The 20,521-nt window shown below is 68.0% G+C and overlaps 5 protein-coding genes across 5 annotated transcripts; 2 read left to right on the forward strand and 3 right to left on the reverse strand.

The window, feature by feature from the left end:
* Positions 1-23: 23 nt before the first annotated feature.
* EMIHUDRAFT_248363 (hypothetical protein) lies at positions 24-3,235 on the reverse strand (the record flags this gene model as incomplete). The annotated part of the gene is made up of 9 exons (XM_005762765.1): positions 24-262; positions 332-594; positions 846-1,085; positions 1,153-1,385; positions 1,963-2,161; positions 2,199-2,342; positions 2,612-2,659; positions 2,869-2,985; positions 3,140-3,235. Coding segments are annotated over 9 exons (1,579 nt in total), but the record flags the coding sequence as incomplete, so codon positions are not given.
* Positions 3,236-3,580: 345 nt separating this feature from the next.
* EMIHUDRAFT_459844 (hypothetical protein) lies at positions 3,581-5,754 on the reverse strand (the record flags this gene model as incomplete). Its single annotated transcript, XM_005762766.1, has 7 exons — positions 3,581-3,602; positions 3,761-4,023; positions 4,205-4,282; positions 4,378-4,545; positions 4,989-5,125; positions 5,203-5,341; positions 5,559-5,754. Coding segments are annotated over 7 exons (1,003 nt in total), but the record flags the coding sequence as incomplete, so codon positions are not given.
* Positions 5,755-12,265: 6,511 nt separating this feature from the next.
* Positions 12,266-14,434, reverse strand: EMIHUDRAFT_470970 (hypothetical protein; the record flags this gene model as incomplete). The annotated part of the gene is made up of 7 exons (XM_005762767.1): positions 12,266-12,852; positions 13,055-13,345; positions 13,501-13,567; positions 13,611-13,663; positions 13,728-13,804; positions 13,882-14,020; positions 14,239-14,434. Coding segments are annotated over 7 exons (1,324 nt in total), but the record flags the coding sequence as incomplete, so codon positions are not given.
* Positions 14,435-14,516: 82 nt separating this feature from the next.
* On the forward strand, positions 14,517-15,266 carry EMIHUDRAFT_459846 (hypothetical protein; the record flags this gene model as incomplete). Its single annotated transcript, XM_005762768.1, has 3 exons — positions 14,517-14,634; positions 14,757-14,840; positions 15,031-15,266. Coding segments are annotated over 3 exons (419 nt in total), but the record flags the coding sequence as incomplete, so codon positions are not given.
* A 2,783-nt stretch (positions 15,267-18,049) lies between these two features.
* On the forward strand, positions 18,050-19,998 carry EMIHUDRAFT_446199 (hypothetical protein; the record flags this gene model as incomplete). Its single annotated transcript, XM_005762769.1, has 7 exons — positions 18,050-18,181; positions 18,437-18,524; positions 18,597-18,626; positions 18,713-18,717; positions 19,193-19,311; positions 19,524-19,855; positions 19,877-19,998. Coding segments are annotated over exons 1-7 (786 nt in total), but the record flags the coding sequence as incomplete, so codon positions are not given.
* Positions 19,999-20,521: the final 523 nt, after the last annotated feature.

The following is a 20,521-nucleotide window of genomic DNA, read 5'->3' on the forward strand; positions in this document are numbered from 1 at the left end:
CGGCGGCAGGCCGTCCGCCGGACTGCCCTGCAGCGCGAGGACCTCGGGCCCGACGATCGGCCCGCCGCGGTTGGTGACGTACGGCACCATGTTCGGCGTGAGGCAAGGGCAGACGCCCGGCCGCGACGACGCCGTGGACCGGTCGACATTCTGCGACAGGTTCCAGACGAGCGTCTTGTAGTTTGCGTCCTGCCCCTCGCGCGCGAGGCGGAGGTAGTTGATGTCGCAGAGGTCGACCACGCGCTCGACCTGGCTCTTGAACCTGTTCACACCGGGGGGGCTGTGAAGAGGCAGCTCGTCTCGCCCGGAAGCACTCTCCGCCCGAAGGCACCAGTCGTGCCACGCAAAGTCGGGGCCGGCGCAGTGGCCCTGCGACACCCACTGCGTGAGGGGGCGCTTGGCGCCGAGCTCCTCGTCGGTGCGCGCGCGTTGGTGGCGCGTCTCGCAGCGGCCCCAGTCGACCACGCCTCGCTGCTTGGTCGGGTCGATGTGGGAGAGGTCCTCGCGCGCGGTGTGGACGCGCGGGTCGTCGGTCGGGAGCAGGAAGGCCTCGAGCGAGGAGGAGGCGGGGCAGGACAGCTCGCTGATGGCAGCCTCCCAGCGCGCGAGCTCCTGCGGGGCGTGTCGTGGACGTGTCGCGGACGTGTCGCGGACATCTGATGCCCCGCCGCCTCCCAGCGAGCGAGCGCCTCCTCGCCGACGACGCCGCTCTCGCCCGCGCCGCCCGCCTCGCCCATCGGCGCGTCGCCGAGCGCGGCCGCGCGCCGGTTGGGCGCGTGCGTGTCGAGCGCGAGGAGGTAGATGCGCGTGCGCGTGTGCGGGATGTAGTGGTTCTTCGTGTCCACGCGCAGGAAGGTCGCCGCGTACCCCTCCTTGGCGTAGTAGCCGACCATCTCCTCCCACGGCGCGCTGCACACGTTCTCCTGCACCACGATGGAGGGCCGCGTCCGCTTGACCCACGCGAGCATGCCCCAGAAGGTCTGGCCCGACTCGCCCTTCTCGTCGATCTTCTTCTGCTTGTTGTTCATCGTCGAGTAGTCGACGCACGACGTGCCGGCGATCAGCACGTCCACCTCGCCCGGCACCTGTTCACAGCAGTAGGTGTGAAGAGACGCTGTTCACACCTCCATGTCTGTCCACCTCGCCCGGCACCGGCCGCGTCGCGCCGTACGCTGTCGTCGCCTCCTCGTCGCCGAGCTCGCGGATGTCGCGGAAGAGGAGGGGCGGCGCGAAGTTGCGCTCGATGTAGGCCTGCTTGAAGGGCTCGATCTCGCACGAGAAGACGTGCTCCACCGCGATCGACTGCCCGCTCTGCGCCTTGAGCGCGCCGCAGATCATGTCGAGCGCGAGCAGCGGCGACTCGGTCCCGGAGCACATCGTTGCGACTCGGAGAGGCCTGAGCCGAGGGCGAGGAGAAGGGGTCGGGGAAGGGTAGGAGAAGGGTCGGAGAAGGGTCGGAGAAGGGTCGGAGAAGGGTCGGAGAAGGGTCGGAGAAGGGCTGCACGCGGGAGAGCAACGCGAGGCGACCCCTCGGCCAAGCCTCGCCTCCCCCTCGGGCAGATCTCGGCTCGACCCCGGCTCGATCTCGGCTCGACCTCGGCTCGATCTCGGCTAGACCTCGGCTCGATCTCGCCTGCCCGCCAGCTCGCGCGCAAGCCCCTCGAGCGAGCGGCCCTCGAGGGCGGCCCCCTTGCACGCCTGCTGCGCCTCGGTCCGCGTCACCATGTCGTCGAACATCTGCTGCGGCTTGACCAGCACCGGAAGGGCCTTTGGGGGGGGGGGGGGGGAGGGGGGCCTCCAGGGCGGTCAGAAAGGCCGGTCCAGGGAGGGTGCCGGGGAAAGGTTCCGGGGAAAGGGGGAAAGGTTGACCGGCCGGTGTTGGGGGGGGAGGGGGCGGGGGGAGGGAGGGACGCAGGGGCGGGGGGGGGAGGGGTTCAGGAGGTGAGGTGGAGGTGTGTGCACGGGCGGGGTGGTCGAAGGCGGGAGGCTGCGCCTCGATCTCCTCGGCGCTCCACCTCTTCTTTGCGAGCGGCTTGTACCCGCTCCCGAGCGCGGCCCGCTTCTTCGGCTTGAGCCGCGGCTTCGCCTCGAAGACGGCGTCGCTGTCCTCCTCCTCCTCGTCGTCGTCATCGCCCCCCTCCGTCGCCGGCAGCTTCTTGGCCTGGCGCGCGGGCGCCTACAGACATGCTCCCGAAGACATGTCGTGGACACGTCCCGGCATCGTGGGGGCCAGGCGCGGGCGCCTTCTTGGCGGCGGGCGGCTTGGCGGCGGCGGGCTTGGGCTTGGCGGCGGGCTTGGCGGCGGGCTTCTTCTTGGGCGGCCCCTTCTTCTTCTTCGGCGCCTGGCAAGGCGGCGCGAGTTTGGTGCGAGCTCTGATGTGCCCCCCACCTCTCCCCCCCCTCTGCGGCCCGCCTCCTCGGACTCGGACTCGGACTCGGACTGGGGAGAGTCGGAGGCGGAGGCGGACTCGTCATCCTCGCTCTCCTCCTCCTCGCTCTCCTCCTCCTCGCTCTCCTCCTCCTCCTCCTCGGAGCTCACCGGCGCCGCCCGCCGCCCTCGCGCCGCCCGGCCGCCGACGCGCGGCTTCTCTTCAAAGTCGTCGCTCGAGACGTCCGCAGCGCCGCCCTTGCGGCCAGAGGCAGCGGCGCCGGCCGCGCCCTGCGCACAGAGAGGGAGAGGACGCGCCCTGGTGAGTGGGCAAGGCCGCGCGTGCGACGCGGCGCGCAGCGTCTCGCTGCTTTGTCGCCTGCGCTGCGGGCGACGGCGCCGCCTTGTCGACGCGCCGCTTCTTGCTCGCGGTGCCGAGGGTCTTGGAGCTGCTCTCCGCCTGCGCGGAGGGGAAGCGCGGGGTGCGGAGCGGACAGCACGCCGCGCCGCGACTCGAATGGGGTGGAGCGCGCCTTGCCCTTTGTGTCGGCTGCGACGGGCGGGCTCTTTGCCCGCGCCTTTGCCTGCTTGGCGACCTCGACCATATCCTCGACCTTCTTGCGCGAGTACAGGCCGGGCTCCCTGCGCGGCGCGCGCGGGGCGGGTCGCGCCGCGCGCCGAGCGCGCGAAGGCGCTGCGGTGAAGCTAGGGCGCTCGGCGACTCGCGCTCGCAGTGGCGGGCAGCGCGCACCCGTCGGACCACTCGACGACATACTGTCCGTCCTCGAGCTCGGTGACGCGACCATACTGCTCGCCGGAAGTGTAGACCTGGCAGACCTCCGCGCGGAGCAGAGGGTCCGCGGGCATTTTTGATGACTTGGCACCAACGACTTCGCTCGTCGCGGTAACTCGCTCAATTCCCGCGCCCAAAAGGGAAACAAGAATCTTACAAGAATTTTACACTTACGCCGCCCTCGGCACGCGACTGGCGCGCACTGGCACTAACACAGGTACACCATTCGAAAGAAGAATTCGATGTACGCCACTTCCTTTCCTTGAAATATCCCACTGTGTAGTGCGGTGCCCCGAGCGGCGCGGCGAGGTGTGCGCGTCCGCTGGCCCCTCCTAATTTTCTGTTTTCCTTTCCGACGCCCGAGGGACGGACGCCCGCTATACGCGCTAGGATTCCTAAACATGTAATTGGGGAGACGGCTAACGTAGCAGCCACCACACTCTCCAATGTGCAATGTGTGGTGGCGTGCCGTTCCCATCGTGGTCCCCCAAGTCTTCCCGACCTAACCCTAACGCTACCGCCCCCTCCCGCCGCCGCTCCCCCGGCTCGGCCGCCCCGCTCCCGGCCGCCCCGCGCCTCCCCCCTGCTCGCTCTCGTACGCCAGGTCGGCGCGGGCGGCGAGGAGCGCCTCGCTCGCGGCGTACAGCTCGAGGGCGCGCCCCATCCACCTCCGCCCCTCCTCCTCCGTCTCCGCTACCTCGCTCGCCGCCGAGCACCCCTCCGCCAGCGCGGCCAGCACCTTGAGGTTGGCGGGCGGCGTCTGGCCCCGCCGCCGCGCCTCCGAAAAGACGCGGAACGCGCCCTCTGGCCGCCCCGCCCGCAAGTAGTGCCGGATGAGCGAGTTGCGGGTCAGCGCGTCGACCTCGAGGCTGCCGCCGCCCTCTCCTCCTCCCCTTTCGCCTCCGCCCTCCCCCTCCCCGCCGCCCCCTCCCCCGGCCGCCGCCTCGTACAGGTCGAGCGCCGTGTGGATGGCGCCTCCTCGCTCGCACGCGTCGAGCAGCAGCTTGACGGTCACCTAGTGAGGAGGCAAGCCGGCCCGTCACCCGCCAGCAACTAGGCGGGCGAGGAGCGGCTTTGCGCGTGGCCGAGTCTGGCAGCGGCCCGCCCGGCGAGCGGCACGCCTGGCGGGGGCATGTCGCGGACGTGTCGGGGACATGCACATGCACAGGACATGTCGAGGCCGAGCTAGCCCTTGGCCCGCCTCGTACTGCCGCACCGCCTCCGCCGCGTCGCCAACCTCGCGGCAGCCGAGCAGCATCGCGTTGACTCGCTCGGTGTAGAGGGGGACGCCCGCCTCGTCCGCCCGCCGCTGCAGCGCCGCGAGCGTCGCGAGGTCTCCGCGCCGCGCAAAGGCGTTCATCAGCGCGGTGAGGGCGGGGCGGGCCTGCGGTGCGTGTCGTGGACGTGTCGTGGACGCGCCCTCCGACACGGTGCCTCGGCGAGGGTCGTGCCGCGCCTGGCCGCGGCCGGGGGAGGCGAGGTCGGAGGCGAGGTGCCGCTCGAAGGCCTGCGGAGAGAGAGAGAGAGAGAGAGAGAGAAGAGGGTCGTCGCTCGCTCAGTCCCCCGGCGAGGTCGGGCGGGGGAAGCGCTGCTGCAGGGCCTGCAGCGCCCGCTCCGGCTCGGAGGCACGCGCGCAGGCAGCCACGTAGAAGCGAGCCACCTGGAGAGAGATGGGCCGAGGTTGCGCGAGGCTGCGCGAGATCACGCCCGGTGGCAGCCGGCCACGCCTTTGGAGAGAGAGGCGTGCCCGCGGAGGCGGCGGCGGCGCACGCGCCCTCGTACGCGGCGCGCGCGTCGTCGAAGCGGCCGGCGTTGGCCGCCGCCTACTCTGGTTCCATAGCGGCTCATCTCGGGTCGGCCTCGGAGCGGCCCTGCGCTTGCCGCCGCCTGCAGCAGCACGCAGAGCTGCCACTCGCAGAGGGGGTCGTCCTCGCCCGCCGCCCTCATGTCCGCCTCGATCCGGCCTGCGGTCAGGGGCCAGGGGTTCAGGGTCAGGGGCCAGGGTCGGGGGTCAGCCTCGCGCGCCGCCTCGATCCGGCGCCTGCGCGAGCGGCCAGCGGCGCGACGCCAATCGAGCCGACGGCGTGGAGAAAGGCGGTGTACTCGGGCTTGGCGAGGGAGGCCGAGCCCGCCGCATCGAGCCGGGTGTACAGCCGCCACGCCAGGTCGCTCTGCTTGTTCTGCGGGCCGCGGGCAGGGGAGTTCGGTGCGGGCAGGGGAGGGTTGAGAGCTGGAAGGCACGGCTGGGCGGGTGGCGGGAGCGGCGGAGCCGAGCGGTCGCGGAGCGGTGCGAGCGGATTTGGAGCGGGAGGTGCGGCGGCTGGCAAGGCGGCGACGCATCCGGCGGGGCCGCCGCTCGAACGGGCGGCAGGGACGAGGCGGTGGCTGTGCATGCACCTCTGCGAGCCGCTCGAGGCAGTCGGCCAGCCCGGTCCGGGCGGCGGGCGAGGCGGGCGACGAGGCGAGGCGCTGCAGCACGCGCACAGCCTCGTCGTTCGTTACGGGAGGGCGGCTGCGGCGGCGAGTGGCGAGCGAGCGGGACAAGCAGGGAGGCGCAGCGAAGCGTGTGGCGCGAGGCAGCGTGAGCAACATGGAAATTCCACACGTTGGTTTGTTATCTGAGAGCGCCTTCGTTGTTAAGGTGGCAGTCCGGGTTCTGTGAAGAGGGTCGCTCGTCGAATGCGAGCCAGTTCGCTCGCGACGCCGACGCCGACGCCGCCGCCGGAACGACCGCGGCGGCCGGTCGAGCGGCCGCCCCGTTTCGGAGGCCGACGGCTCCGAAAGAGCCTCCCGAGCGAGGCCGGCGCGGTCACGCGGTCTCTCTTTCGCTACGTGTTCGACGTCGTCGAACAACGTTCGACCATGGCACTGTTCACAGCGCGCGCGGACGGCCGTTCTGCGAGTCCCGCTCCGCTGGACTTTTGTAAAGCACGCTTGTGGCAAGTTACAGACGCTAGTATCGACCTCAGGGACCCAAACATGAATTAATAATTAAGGCTCAAAGTATGGTCGAACAACCGTCGAACAAACAGGTCGAACAACGAAAAGAGACTAGTGCGACCGCTAGACGGCGGTCTCCGCCGGCCCCAAGGCTGCCCAGCCCCAGTACCACACCGGCCACGTACACCGTGGCGCTGGAGTCGGTCAGTGAGGCACTAGACGGGCTACGGAACCATGCGCGCGCCGGCCGGACAGGCTGCGCGCAGGGGCCGCGCCGCCTCGATTTCGCACCTCCGCTCCGCGGCCGGCTGAGGGGCTAGCTCGCCCGGCGACAAGCCCAGCCATCGCCCAGCGCCCCGTATCGACGGGGGGCACGCAAAAAGACCGCACCTACGACTAGGGTGAGCACGTGAGGGCGTCGGTGTGGGCCGCGGGCGGGCTGCCAGGAGGGCGCGGGTGGGAGCATGGGAGATGCACCACCGCTCGACGAAGACGCGCCCGACGAAGCCCTGCTAGCGGAGGATGGTCGGTCCTCACCTACTAGCGTCGGGCGTGTGCGAAAAAGAGCGCAAATCGGAGCTCAACTCGCGCGCGGCTGGGAAAGGGGTGTGGCACCCCTCCGAAGGCGCCTCGCGAGGAGCAGCTGCTGCCTCCAAACGCGCTCGGGCAGCACGTCGGCGCGCCTGCGGGGTGGGTAGAGGTGAAACTATGCTTGCTGACACGCGCATCCCGCACCACCCCCACGTCCGCGCGCACCATGCCGCCATCCCACCTCACAGCCAAGCGCCATCGCCGTCGGACGCGGCGACGCCGAGCGGTGGCCTCGCAGACGACGAGCGCGATGAGGCCGCCGCGCCGCCGGGGTGGCCGGCGCGTGCCAGCCGCTGGCCCGTCCAGCGTGGCGGGACCGGCTCGCCCATCCTGGCCCGCGCGCTTGCCGACGCGAGAAGATCGCGCGAGAGGGCAAAATGTGGCAAAAATGGCCCTGTTTGCAAACCTTCACGGCGACTTCACGTCGGAACGAGTCGGATCGACGACTCGCCGCCTGCACCAGCGTGTGCGCCTTGCAATTCTATACAGAATCGATACTTGGTACGTCTTCTCAATCGCTCGTGGAGAGGATCTACGGCCATTCTCCACTTGTGTTCGACGATGTCGAACAATGTTCGACATCGTCGAACACGATCGAGTAACCGCACGGTACCATGGAGGCCACAGACGTCGCCGGAGCGGCACTCCCGGGGCGCCACTCCCTCACCCGGTCAGGGGGGGCCAACCACAGCCCGCCTCACCGTCCGTGGAGCTTCCGTGGTCCGCCGCTTCGGCTTCGATTTTCGACCCTCCCGAGGCTGCTAGAGCAGCCCCGCGGAGCCTCCCGGATGCATCGGCACACCGTCGTCCAGAACGCCGGCGCACGCGCTGCCCAGTGACTGGGCGGGTCGGCCCCGACTAGGGGCGGGCCCAGCCGCGCGGAGAAGACCATCCCACTCGCGGTTCGTCGCACCGTCCGCTCCGGTTTTCGTCTCGAGCGGGTCGTGAGACGGCCGCGAGAGCGAGCACCGCGGTCACGGTACCGTGGAGGCCACAGACGTCGCCGGAGCGGCACTCCCGGGGCGCCACTCCCTCACCCGGTCAGGGGGGACCAACCACAGCCCGCCTCACCGTCCGTGGAGCTTCCGTGGTCCGCCGCTCCGGCTTCGATTTTCGACCCTCCCGAGGCTGCTAGAGCAGCCCCGCGGAGCCTCCCGGATGCATCGGCACACCGTCGTCCAGAACGCCGGCGCACGCGCTGCCCAGTGACTGGGCGGGTCGGCCCCGACTAGGGGCGGGCCCAGCCGCGCGGAGAAGGCCAGCGAGCTCGAAACACGTCGCCGCGGCCGGCCGTTTCGCAAGCCTGAGCGGGTCGCCAGACACCCGCGAGAGCCAGCAGCTAGAGCGCCGTCGTAGCCGCAGATCGAGTCGAGGAGCTTGATGTCCACGGTAGCAGTTGTGGAGAGCGGTGGCACGGTGCGTGTAGACGCGTCGATTGAGGGCTACCTTTCGAAACGCGACGGGTACGGCATGACAACTGCCAGTACAGTTTTACGCCGGCCAGCGTGAGAGCACAACAGAGAGCCGGCGACCCGTACGCTTTGCGCGTGGCGACTGGTGGCTGTCTGGAGCTCGTGTGAGCTGGGCCGACGCGTGGCCGAGCCGAGAGGACCAGCGAGCGACCACGTTGGCGATGAAGCTTGGCGGCCGGCGCCTCGTCGCCAGACGTCACAGCGGCGTGGACGTAGGAGTGTGCGGCGACGGTTACCGGCAAATCCGGCCCAGTGTGGCCGGCAGCTGCCTAGCGCTGGCCTGTGGCCGGCGCCGCGGTGGCGGATAAGGCGTCTCGCCGCCGTGGCGGCGGTCGGCAGGTGCGAGCGTGATGCCATCTTGCGAGACGACACCCGTCTCGCAAAACCCGGACTGCCACCTTAATGTCCAAACCCAATGGTCCATTGCGAGCGGTCCTTCGTTGCTGTTTTTCTTGCACTTGTGCAAGATTGGGCGTCTTCTGCCGCAGTCCCTTTGATTGTAGGTATATTGTTGGCAAATCAAGACACAGAGCTCACACAGACAGAATCACAGCGGGAGGAAAGCGGCGAGTCGCAATTCCAGGGGTCGTTGTGGCGGGCCACCCTGTCCAGAGAGGCATGGATGCCAATCTGGGGTCTCTCGACTGAGTCTATGAAGCCCTGGCCGCCTCCCGGTGGTGGTGAAGGTTGAATAACCAAGCGACGGAGATGGTGCGGGGGTACGGGCGTGGGGTGAAATTCTGAAAAACGTGCAGCACTTCTAGCCGACATCGACAAAAGTCACTCTCTAGCCCCGCGGCGAGCGGCCCCGCCGGAGGCGAAGAAAATTTTGCCATCTAGCGCACTCTAACACACATTTTTGCACAAATCGACGCCTCCAAAATAAGTCTTCACTGCAGCACGCCCTCGAGCGAGTAATTAATGCGTCTGTAGGCCAATATAGAGCTTCTCGCGCGCGCTCCTCAGCTGGCGGTCCGCAGGGCCGCCCGGGCGAGAAGCGCAAGCCCGCCAGCCGCACCATGTGATTCACGATGATGAGCGTCTCGGCCTCGAGCAGCGTGTAGGAGCGAAGCTTGCCCTTCCTTCCCCTCCCCCCCAGCAGTGAATGATAGACGCCCAGCCCCCCTTTCGACCGTGCGCGCCCTCTGCGGAATCATCCTGATGGGGCAGTCCTGACGCAAACTTGAGAGTCCTGACAAGCAAACTTGAGAGTCCTGACAGAAACTTGAGAGTCCTGACAGAAACTTAGAGTCCTGACAGACAAAAGAAATCACGCTCACTCTCGCGCCACTCGGCCGACCATGAAAAGCGCACAAGCAAGAGAGGCGCGGCCATTGAGGCAACGTTACAGCCGGCAACGTGCATAGGCAGCAAAGCTCGGCCACGACGTCCATGGCCCGCGCGCCCCCGATTTGCCACCGGCGGCCAGCAAGCCAGCGCCGAGCAGCGCGGACGGCTGACTGACTGCTGACCGAGGCAGCGCCCACGGCAGCGCCCACGGCAGCGCCCACGGCAGCACCCACGGCAGCGCCCACAGCAGCACCCACGGCAGCACCCACGGCAGCGCACACGGCTTGGCTGGCCATGTCAGCCGCGCAGGGACCCTCCCGCGGGTCCAACCCGAAGCGCTCGACCGCTCGACAGCGCAAGTCGGCTGACGGAGCGAGCCGCATAGCCCTCCAGTGCTCACCGCAGGATCAGGCCTGACCGGCCCACGCTCACGGCCTGGCCTGCCTGTGGACCAGCAAACTCGTTGGCTGTACGCGAGGAAAGAGCTGCGTGGCTGGGTCGATACCGTCCCCGTGCGCCCTTTCCCTCAGTGGAGGGCCGTCCCTGCCCTCGGGAGTAACTCGACTGTACACCCCTCCCTACTCTCTAGCTAAGGGCTCTATTCACAGCGGGGGGATAGTGGTTGTCCTGGCGGAGTCCTGACGGAGTCCTGACAGAGTCCTGACGGAGTCCTGACAGAGTCCTGACAGAGTCCTGACGGAGTCCTGACAGAGTCCTGACGGCCTATTTTGGAGTTTTTCAACTTTGAGGTATTGTAACTATGTGAAGGCACTATGAATGCATCAGTTCTTTGGGAGAGTGCAATCCATTTAGTTATTACCTCCAACTCAAAAAAAGTCTGGTGGCAAACGGACAATGGGGCGACCTCCACGACCTCCACGACCGCCGAAAAGCACGACCGCCGAAAAGTTCGCCCACTCGCTCTGCCCCAAACCTAAATCGTCTCTCTTTGCACATACATACATTAATTAAAAGGGAGGGTCGGCCGTCAGAAAACACGCCTCCGTGGCTCGGGTTACACCAATCCTCGCTACCCAACGCGGCCAAAGGATATCCACCTCGAGAAGCCTAAAAATGGCTACAAATACAGCCACAGCAGCTGCTAGTCGTGAGCTGCTACTGTGTGGCAGAGCCCAGAGAGAGGGCTTTCAGGAGCACTATTCAGTTTGATCCAGCTCAACGTTGCGGAGTAGTAACACTATTCCGTTTACCGCGTAAGCGGCCGGCGGCCGGCGGCGGCCGGTGCGGCACGCGGAGCACTCCGTGAGCGGTGACGGGTGCGAACGAGCGAATGAGAGGTCCCTTTCAGCGAGAGATAGGCAGTCCTAGTCTCTAATAACACATCTCCCACAGACAGCGACCTCTCATTCGCTCATCCGCGCCCGTCACACTGCTAGTCGCGGGGTAATCCCCCGCCAAAAAGGGAAATAAAAGAATTTTCCTCAAATGGCACGGCCCTGGGCACGGGACTGGCGCGCACTGGCACTAACACAGGTACACCATTCGAAAGAAGAATTCGATGTAGGCAGCTTCCTTTCCTTGAAATATCCCACTGTGTAGTGCGGAGCCCGCGCGGAGAGGTGTGCGCGTCCGCTGGCCCCCCTCCAATAATTTTCTGTTCTCCTTTCCGACGCCCGAGGGACGCGCCCGCCCGCTATACGCGCTAGGATTCCTAAACATGTGGGGTTATTGGCAATTGGGAGACGGCTAACGTAGCAGCCACCACACTCTCCAATGTGCAATGTGGTGCGAGAGCTAATCCTGAGCAACAATAAGCGACTGTACCACGGAGCACAGAGCGCAGCAGACAGGACGGCGGCGACGGCGGACATGGCAGAGACGAGTGTGAGACAAAGGGCGGCGGGGATGGAGGGCGGGAGCGACGGGGATGGTGACGGTGACGGTGGCGGGAGAGGAAGGGGGTCCATTAACACCAGACAGCGAGAGGGGCAGGGAGGAAAGGGGGAGAGAGGAAGCCAACGGCGATGCCACCAGCAGCGCAGGGGACGCGCACAGAGGATGAGGATATAAACTGGGACGACGCAGCGGAGGGGATAGACGAGGGAATCGAGGGACCGGAGGGCTTTCGCGACAGCGACGATGACGACGAAGGCAGGGGAGGAGACGGAGGGGCGACACGCAGGAGGAGCGAAATCGCGAACGGCCCGAGCAGAGAGGGCGACGGCGGAGCACGAGGGGGCAACGGTAACGCTACTAATGACGCGAACCGAGGCACGGGCGACGGCGGGGACGGGGAGGGCGACAGCGACGTCGAGGTTGACGCAACGGTATCGAGAGCGCCACCCAAAAGGCGAGGCGGACAGCCATGGAGGTCACCGAATTTGGAGGGCAAACGGCACGATACGAAAAGGCAGGGCGAGGCGGATGGAGAAAGAAGTGCCGAGGAGGCCATGGTGGAGGGGAGGGACGGGAGGACGAAAGAAGGGCGAGGAGGGCGAGCGGCCCGAACAGGCCGCGAGTAGACAGCGCCTGCTGGCCATTTCGAGACATTCGCAAAGAACGCTAGCTACATGGGAGGGCTTCGTGAAGGATGGATTGAAAAACATTCGAACAAAGAAGAGGCGACGGGAGGAACCGGCAGAGGATGCAGTGACGTGACACACACACACACACACACACACACACACACACACACACACACACACACACACACACACACACACACACACACCGCTCACCCAGCGCGCACCGGGCCTTGCACTTTGAATGCCGTGGGGCTCCTGTCGTTAGACGTGGCGAGACGCGAGGCGGTTGCCGACTGCCCCCTTTGCCCCACCACCTCGTGTGTGTGGAGAAGTTTACCTTACCTTACCTGCAATGTGTGGTGGTGTGGCGTGCCGTTCCCATCGTGGTCCCCCAAGTCTTCCACCCTGACGCTACCGCCCCCTCCCGCCGCCGCTCCCCCGGCTCGGCCGCCCCGCTCCCGGCCGCCCCGCGCCTCCCCCCTGCTCGCTCTCGTACGCCAGGTCGGCGCGGGCCGCGAGGAGCGCCTCGCTCGCGGCGTACAGCTCGAGGGCGCGCCCCATCCACCTCCGCCCCTCCTCCTCCGTCTCCGCTACCTCGCTCGCCGCCGAGCACCCCTCCGCCAGCGCGGCCAGCACCTTGAGGTTGGCGGGCGGCGTCTGGCCCCGCCGCCGCGCCTCCGAAAAGACGCGGAACGCGCCCTCTGGCCGCCCCGCCCGCAAATAGTGCCGGATGAGCGAGTTGCGGGTCAGCGCGTCGACCTCGAGGCTGCCGCCGCCCTCTCCTCCTCCCCTTTCGCCTCCGCCCTCCCCCTCCCCGCCGCCCCCTCCCCCGGCCGCCGCCTCGTACAGGTCGAGCGCCGTGTGGATGGCGCCTCCTCGCTCGCACGCGTCGAGCAGCAGCTTGACGGTCACCTAGTGAGGAGGCAAGCCGGCCCATGAATCCGCCAGCAACTAGGCGGGCGAGGAGCGGCTTTGCGCGTGGCCGAGTCTGGCAGCGGCCCGCCCGGCGAGCGGCACGCCTGGCGGGGGCATGTCGCGGACGTGTCGGGGACATGCACATGCACAGGACATGTCGAGGCCGAGCTAGCCCTTGGCCCGCCTCGTACTGCCGCACCGCCTCCGCCGCGTCGCCAACCTCGCGGCAGCCGAGCAGCATCGCGTTGACTCGCTCGGTGTAGAGGGGGACGCCCGCCTCGTCCGCCCGCCGCTGCAGCGCCGCGAGCGTCGCGAGGTCTCCGCGCCGCGCAAAGGCGTTCATCAGCGCGGTGAGGGCGGGGCGGGCCTGCGGTGCGTGTCGTGGACGTGTCGTGGACGCGCCCTCCGACACGGTGCCTCGGCGAGGGTCGTGCCGCGCCTGGCCGCGGCCGGGGGAGGCGAGGTCGGAGGCGAGGTGCCGCTCGAAGGCCTGCGGAGAGAGAGAGAGAGAGAGAGAGAGAGAAGAGGGTCGTCGCTCGCTCAGTCCCCCGGCGAGGTCGGGCGGGGGAAGCGCTGCTGCAGGGCCTGCAGCGCCCGCTCCGGCTCGGAGGCACGCGCGCAGGCAGCCACGTAGAAGCGAGCCACCTGGAGAGAGATGGGCCGAGGTTGCGCGAGGCTGCGCGAGATCACGCCCGGTGGCAGCCGGCCACGCCTTTGGAGAGAGAGGCGTGCCCGCGGAGGCGGCGGCGGCGCACGCGCCCTCGTACGCGGCGCGCGCGTCGTCGAAGCGGCCGGCGTTGGCCGCCGCCTACTCTGGTTCCATAGCGGCTCATCTCGGGTCGGCCTCGGAGCGGCCCTGCGCTTGCCGCCGCCTGCAGCAGCACGCAGAGCTGCCACTCGCAGAGGGGGTCGTCCTCGCCCGCCGCCCTCATGTCCGCCTCGATCCGGCCTGCGGTCAGGGGCCAGGGGTTCAGGGTCAGGGGCCAGGGTCGGGGGTCAGCCTCGCGCGCCGCCTCGATCCGGCGCCTGCGCGAGCGGCCAGCGGCGCGACGCCAATCGAGCCGACGGCGTGGAGAAAGGCGGTGTACTCGGGCTTGGCGAGGGAGGCCGAGCCCGCCGCGTCGAGCCGGGTGTACAGCCGCCACGCCAGGTCGCTCTGCTTGTTCTGCGGGCCGCGGGCAGGGGGGTTCGGTGCGGGCAGGGGAGGGTTGAGAGCTGGAAGGCACGGCTGGGCGGGTGGCGGGAGCGGCGGAGCCGAGCGGTCGCGGAGCGGTGCGAGCGGATTTGGAGCGGGAGGTGCGGCGACTGGCAAGGCGGCGACGCATCCGGCGGGGCCGCCGCTCGAACGGGCGGCAGGGAGCTAGGCGGTGGCTGTGCATGCACCTCTGCGAGCCGCTCGAGGCAGTCGGCCAGCCCGGTCCGGGCGGCGGGCGAGGCGGGCGACGAGGCGAGGCGCTGCAGCACGCGCACAGCCTCGTCGTTCGTCACGGGAGGGCGGCTGCGGCGGCGAGTGGCGAGCGAGCGGGACAAGCAGGGAGGCGCAGCGAAGCGCGTGGCGCGAGGCAGCGTGAGCAACATGGAAATTCCACACGTTGGTTTGTTATCTGAGAGCGCCTTCGTTGTTAAGGTGGCAGTCCGGGTTCTGTGAAGAGGGTCGCTCGTCGAATGCGAGCCAGTTCGCTCGCGACGCCGACGCCGACGCCGCCGCCGGAACGACCGCGGCGGCCGGTCGAGCGGCCGCCCCGGCCAGCGGCCGTATCGAGCCTGCCCGTCGCGAAGGTGCGGCCCTCACGCGCCCCACCGGCCGCCCGCGCCGCCGCGCCCACGTCGCTCTCTCGAAGCCCAGCGCCACGCCGCTACGACTCCCATCGCGACGACTCCCGTGCTCGCTCGTGGCGCAGGCGATCGACTCCTGACACCCATCGAGCGGATGGGCGCGTTCCCGCAGCGACCCGGTACTCTCGAACGACTTTTGAGGGCAAAAGGTGCCGCCCGAGCCCATTCCCGCCGCCCGCCGCCCGAGATCAGCTGCCACCGGCCAGCGCGCGCGCGGAGACCTGCCGCGAGCGCCTCCGTGGCCCTAGCTGGGGTGATTAGCAAGCGCCTCGGCACTTTAGATTCGCCCCTCGGGCTTTTCCGCGCGCGTGATCAGTCTCGCGTTCTCTCCTTTTTCAGGCGCCTGTTTTCGGCCTCTGAAGAGCAACCGTCGAGGCGTCGATGCTCGCCTCCACGACCGCGCCAGACCTCCGCGATTGGGGCGCCTTGTCGACGGGATCAATTGTTATTCCGAACACATTTTTCTGGCATTTTACTCGCACGTCGGCGACTCTTAGTCGCTTCTCCGTGCTACGAGGCCTCTGTTTTGTGTCCGCGAGGACTAGATCGAAACTAACATTTCGGCACATTTCAGTTAAATGCCAGAAAAATGCGCATTCACTCACAATTCATGTGTATATGAACGGTGCCGACGGGTTTGGCGAGCATCGAAGCCGTCCAGGCGCAGCAACGCGACGGATTCGGAGGCCGAGGGCTCCGAAAGAGCCTCCCGAGCGAGGCCGGCGCGGTCACGGTGCCGTGGCGGCCACCGACGTCGCCGGAGCGGCACTCCCGGGGCGCCACTCCCTCACCCGGTCAGGGGGGGCCAACCACAGCCCGCCTCACCGTCCGTGGAGCCTCTGTGGTCCGCCGGTCCGGCTTCGACTTTCGACCCTCCGGGGGCTGCGCGGAGCAGCCCCGCGGAGCCTCCCGGATGCACCAGCACACCGTCGTCCAGAACGCCGGCGCACGCGCTGCCCAGTGACTGGGCGGGTCGGCCCCGACTAGGGGCGGGCCCAGCCGCGCGGAGAAGACCATCCCACTCGCGGTTCGTCGCACCGTCCGCTCCGGTTTTCGTCTCGAGCGGGTCGTGAGACGGCCGCGAGAGCGAGCACCGCGGTCACGGTACCGTGGAGGCCACAGACGTCGCCGGAGCGGCACTCCCGGGGCGCCACTCCCTCACCCGGTCAGGGGGGGCCAACCACAGCCCGCCTCACCGTCCGTGGAGCTTCCGTGGTCCGCCGCTCCGGCTTCGATTTTCGACCCTCCCGAGGCTGCTAGAGCAGCCCCGCGGAGCCTCCCGGATGCACCAGCACACCGTCGTCCAGAACGCCGGCGCACGCGCTGCCCAGTGACTGGGCGGGTCGGCCCCGACTAGGGGCGGGCCCAGCCGCGCGGAGAAGGCCAGCGAGCTCGAAACACGTCGCCGCGGCCGGCCGTTTCGCAAGCCTGAGCGGGTCGCCAGACACCCGCGAGAGCCAGCAGCTAGAGCGCCGTCGTAGCCGCAGATCGAGTCGAGGAGCTTGATGTCCACGGTAGCAGTTGTGGAGAGCGGTGGCACGGTGCGTGTAGACGCGTCGATTGAGGGCTCCCTTTCGAAACGCGACGGGTACGGCATGACAACTGCCAGTACAGTTTTACGCCGGCCAGCGTGAGAGCACAACAGGGAGCCGGCGACCCGTACGCTTTGCGCGTGGCGACTGGTGGCTGTCTGGAGCTCGTGTGAGCTGGGCCGACGCGTGGCCGAGCCGAGAGGACCAGCGAGCGACCACGTTGGCGATGAAGCTTGGCGGCCGGCGCCTCGTCGCCAGACGTCACAGCGGCGTGGACGTAGGAGTGTGCGGCGACGGTTACCGGCAAATCCGGCCCAGTGTGGCCGGCAGCTGCCTAGCGCTGGCCTGTGGCCGGCGCCGCGGTGGCGGATAAGGCGTCTCGCCGCCGTGGCGGCGGTCGGCAGGTGCGAGCGTGATGCCATCTTGCGAGACGACACCCGTCTCGCAAAACCCGGACTGCCACCTTAAGCTTAGCCTTCGATGTTATGAAAACAAACGCAAGGCGGACATGGCATATCGCTCTCGGGCTCACGGACATCCCTCACACCCGCCGCACACCCGCCGCCCCCGCGCGCGCCCCACCCCGGCCGGGAGAAAGGGGAGTGACAGTTTGGGATTGCAAGCCCGAGTATGTTGAGTCCTGGCTCAACAACGCAGATAACAAGAGGGGGTGGTCCGGCTCACAGGTCCGGCTCACGCGCCTCGAGCTCGCCAATCTACCGCACTGAACACTTCCGCCCCCTCGCTCCCAACCCACCCACCTCGCCGACCGCAGAACCGCGCGATCTCGGGCGATCTCGGGCCCTTAGAGCGCCTTCGTTGTTGAGCACTTGAGCACTGGATAAACGTTTTTCGGTTATTACAACTGTACAATCATTCCGCAATATATGCGGAGGGGAGGGAGTTGGAATGCACAGATGGGGATGGCGAAGGCGGAGGGCGGAAGGCGGGAGGGCGGCGGTTCGGGGAAGGAGTAATTGGCGGGTGATTTTCTTTTGCCACGGGCAGGGCGGAGGCGCGCACCATCAAAAGCGGGGTGGTCCAACGGCGTCTCTTAGCCCAAGAAAGAAAGAAAGAAAGCCGACAATCCAAGGTTAGCCCCGTGTGCTGCATCCAAAATACCACGTTCGGATCGCTCCTCATCGCAAACCCTGTCAGCAGTTCACCTACGGGTATGTTCGTAACAATAAATGGTCCTTCTTATTTGCCTCGTCAGGATGACGACCTCTTGCTCGAGCTGGCTGCTTGCCCTGGCCTCGCTCGCCACTGTCTCCGCCCTGCAGCCGATCCTTCGGCTGCCGCACGCCCCTGCCGCGACGCGCGCGCGTCCCGCTTTGCTCCGCGACGAGGCCGACGACGTCAGCGTCGTCGTCAAGCCGCCCGAGCCCGAGACCAAAATTGCAATCCGCGTCAAGAAGCCGGGCGAAGGAGCGGCGCCGGCGGCGCCGGAAATCGTTGCCGACGGTGCGCGCTCTCCGTCCGCGGCCGCGACCACGCCTGCTATTCCCGACCCGCGCCGCCGCCGCGCCGCCCGCAGATGCGACCGTGTCCATCAAGGTGAACGCGGTGAAGAAGCCTGCTGCGCCTGCGCCGGAGCCCGCCGGCCCGCCGATACCGAAGCGCTCGCCCGAGGAGGAGGCGCTCTTCGAGGCGACGCAGAACGCCAACTGTGCGCGCCGCCCGCATTGCCGACCGCCTCCGCCCGCCGCCACCCGCTCTCTGCCCATTTCGCCCGCCACGCCCGCCCGGCCTCTCCCCACGCGCCGGTGTCTGCGTGGCTGTGCGCAGGCACGCAGCTGCTGGACGCGCTCCTCGCCGGAGCGAACCCGAACCTCCGCGACCCCAACGGGCGGACCGGCCTCCACTTCATGTGCGGCATCGGCCTCGCCCCCGCTTGCGTGCTGCTCATCCACTTTGGGGCCGACGTCGACGCGAGGGACAACGCGGGCCTCGCGCCGGTGAAATAGATACATAGATACACACATATCGACGCGAGGGACAACGCGGGCCTCGCGCCGGTGAGTGCAGGGGCAGCCTGAATTACACAGGGCGAACCTCGCGCCGGCGAGTGTGTTAGGGTTCGGGTTCGGGGTGTGAGTGTGCCTCTGCAGGGCGGACGGGGCAGGTGGCGGCAGGTGGCGGCAGGTGGCGGCAGGTGGTGGCAGGTGGTCCGAAAGGGTAGATGGTCCACTCGGAGCCCCCGCCCTCCGCAGGTGCACATGGCGGCGGGCTACGCCAACGCGCAGTGCTTGCGCGTCCTCATCGCGGCCGGAGCAGACCACACAGCGGTCGGGGACCAGGGCGCCTCGTGCGTGAGGGGAGGAGGCTAGGAGCGAGTCGCCGAGTCACCGGCGGAGTGGTGCTCTTGTCTAGGCACGCCTCTCGACGTGGTGGAGCGGCTCGGTGCGAGCTCGAGACAGTGCCGAGACGCCTCGCAGACTCCTCCCCCCGGGGCAGCACACACCTCCCGGAGACCCCCCTCCCGGTAGACAGTGTCCCGGCAGACCCCTCCTGGCCTCCTGCTCGACCGCGGGAGAGGGACCCTGACCCTGACCACCGACCCTGACCCTGACCCTATCCCTGACCCTGACCCTGACCCTGACCCTGACCCTGACCACCGACCCTGACCCTGACCCTGACCCTGACCACTGACCCTGACCCTGACCCTGACCCTGACCCTGACCACCGACCCTGACCCTGACCCTGACCACTGACCCTGACCCTGACCCTGACCACCGACCCTGACCCTGACCCTGACCACCGACCCTGACCCTGACCCTGACCCTGACCCTAACCCTGACCACTGACCCTGACCCTGACCCTGACCCTGACCACCGACCCTGACCCTGACCCTGACCACCGACCCTGACCCTGACCCTGACCACCGACCCTGACCCTGACCCTGACCCTGACCCTGACCCTGACCCTGACCCTGACCCTGACCCTGACCCTGACCACCGACCCCGCAGGCGAGTACCAGCTCGACCAGTTCCTGGAGCGGAGCGGCGTGGAGAAGTTCACAAAGAAGAAGGACGAGAAGCTCGAGAAGCTCAAGGTGTGCGCCGAGGCGCTCCTCGACCCGGACAAGGCGAGATGACCCGAGATTACCCGAGAGTACCCGAGATTACCCGAGGCGCTCCTCGACCCGGACAAGGCGAGATGACCCGAGATTACCCGAGATTACCCGAGATTTCCCGAGGCGCTGCTCGACACGGACAAGGCGAGGGGCAGCCGGGGGGCAGCCGAGATCGCAACCGCCTCGGATCGCCCCGAGCTCAGCGGTGGCTCCGCCGTGGGCAGGTGCGGGAGGAGGAGGCGTGGGACGACCTCATCGCAGACGTGCTCAAGCTGTGCGCGGTCTAGGGGACAAAGCGGCGCGAGGGAGGGAGCGGAAGCCTCGCCGAGACCGCAGGCTTTGCTATCCCGCAGGCTGCGGGGCGGGGCGCCTCCGCCCTTTCTCTCGACCTCTCTCTCTCTCTTGTGCATTGTTGACCTCTCCGCTAGACGCCCCCTCTCTCCCTCTCCCTCTCCCTCTCTGCCTCTCTGCCTCTCGCCCTCGAGTCACATTGCGTCGACCCCTGCCCTGCCGCGGTCTTCATGCCGCGTCGCTTCTATGTATGTGTTCGCGAATCTCCGATCGCCGCCTCGCGCCTGTCTCGATCGCGTCTCGCCTTTCGGCGGAGACACGGCGCTCGCCGCGAGCGCGACCCAAAATTCACACGACACGCGAGTGGCAAGTATGGCCCCCATAAACGAAGCCGTAGCGCGACTGAAAGCCGCCGAAAATGGAAAAAGTCGCGCACACGGCGAGTCACTGTGGTGGCTGGTGCTAGTGTGTGCAAGTTGAGACTTCTGATACCACTGTCCGCTGCGCAGTGCGCTATCCGAGAGTCAGAGGCGCGACGTAGCTGCTCGGCACGGCCGCGGGCGAAGCGCCGGAAGGGAGAGGAGAGGACGGGCAGCGCGAAGAGCCAGAGGGCTCCAGCCGCAGCGCGGCGTCCCGCTTCCGGCGCGCAGTCGCGGCTGCGTCGCCCTCGCTCAGGCGTCTGAGCGCGCGCCCGCGTCGAGGAAGGCGTAGCCGTCGCTCTCGAGCTCGAGGGCGAGCTCCGGCCCGCCTACACCTCGGACCACCTCGGCTCATCTCGCGCCATCTGCATCTTGGGCTTGGTGAAACGTGGGTTGGCTCCGGCCCGCTGTGGCGCGTCGTCCTCGGGTCATCTCGGGTCATCTCGGGCCATCTCGGGCCATCTCGGCTCCTCTCGGCTCCTCTCGGCTAGTCTGGCGCCCGAGCGGACGAT

The sequence above is a fragment of the Emiliania huxleyi genome (genome assembly GCF_000372725.1).
Source record: "Emiliania huxleyi CCMP1516 unplaced genomic scaffold EMIHUscaffold_660, whole genome shotgun sequence".
Classification (NCBI taxonomy): domain Eukaryota; phylum Haptophyta; order Isochrysidales; family Noelaerhabdaceae; genus Emiliania; species Emiliania huxleyi.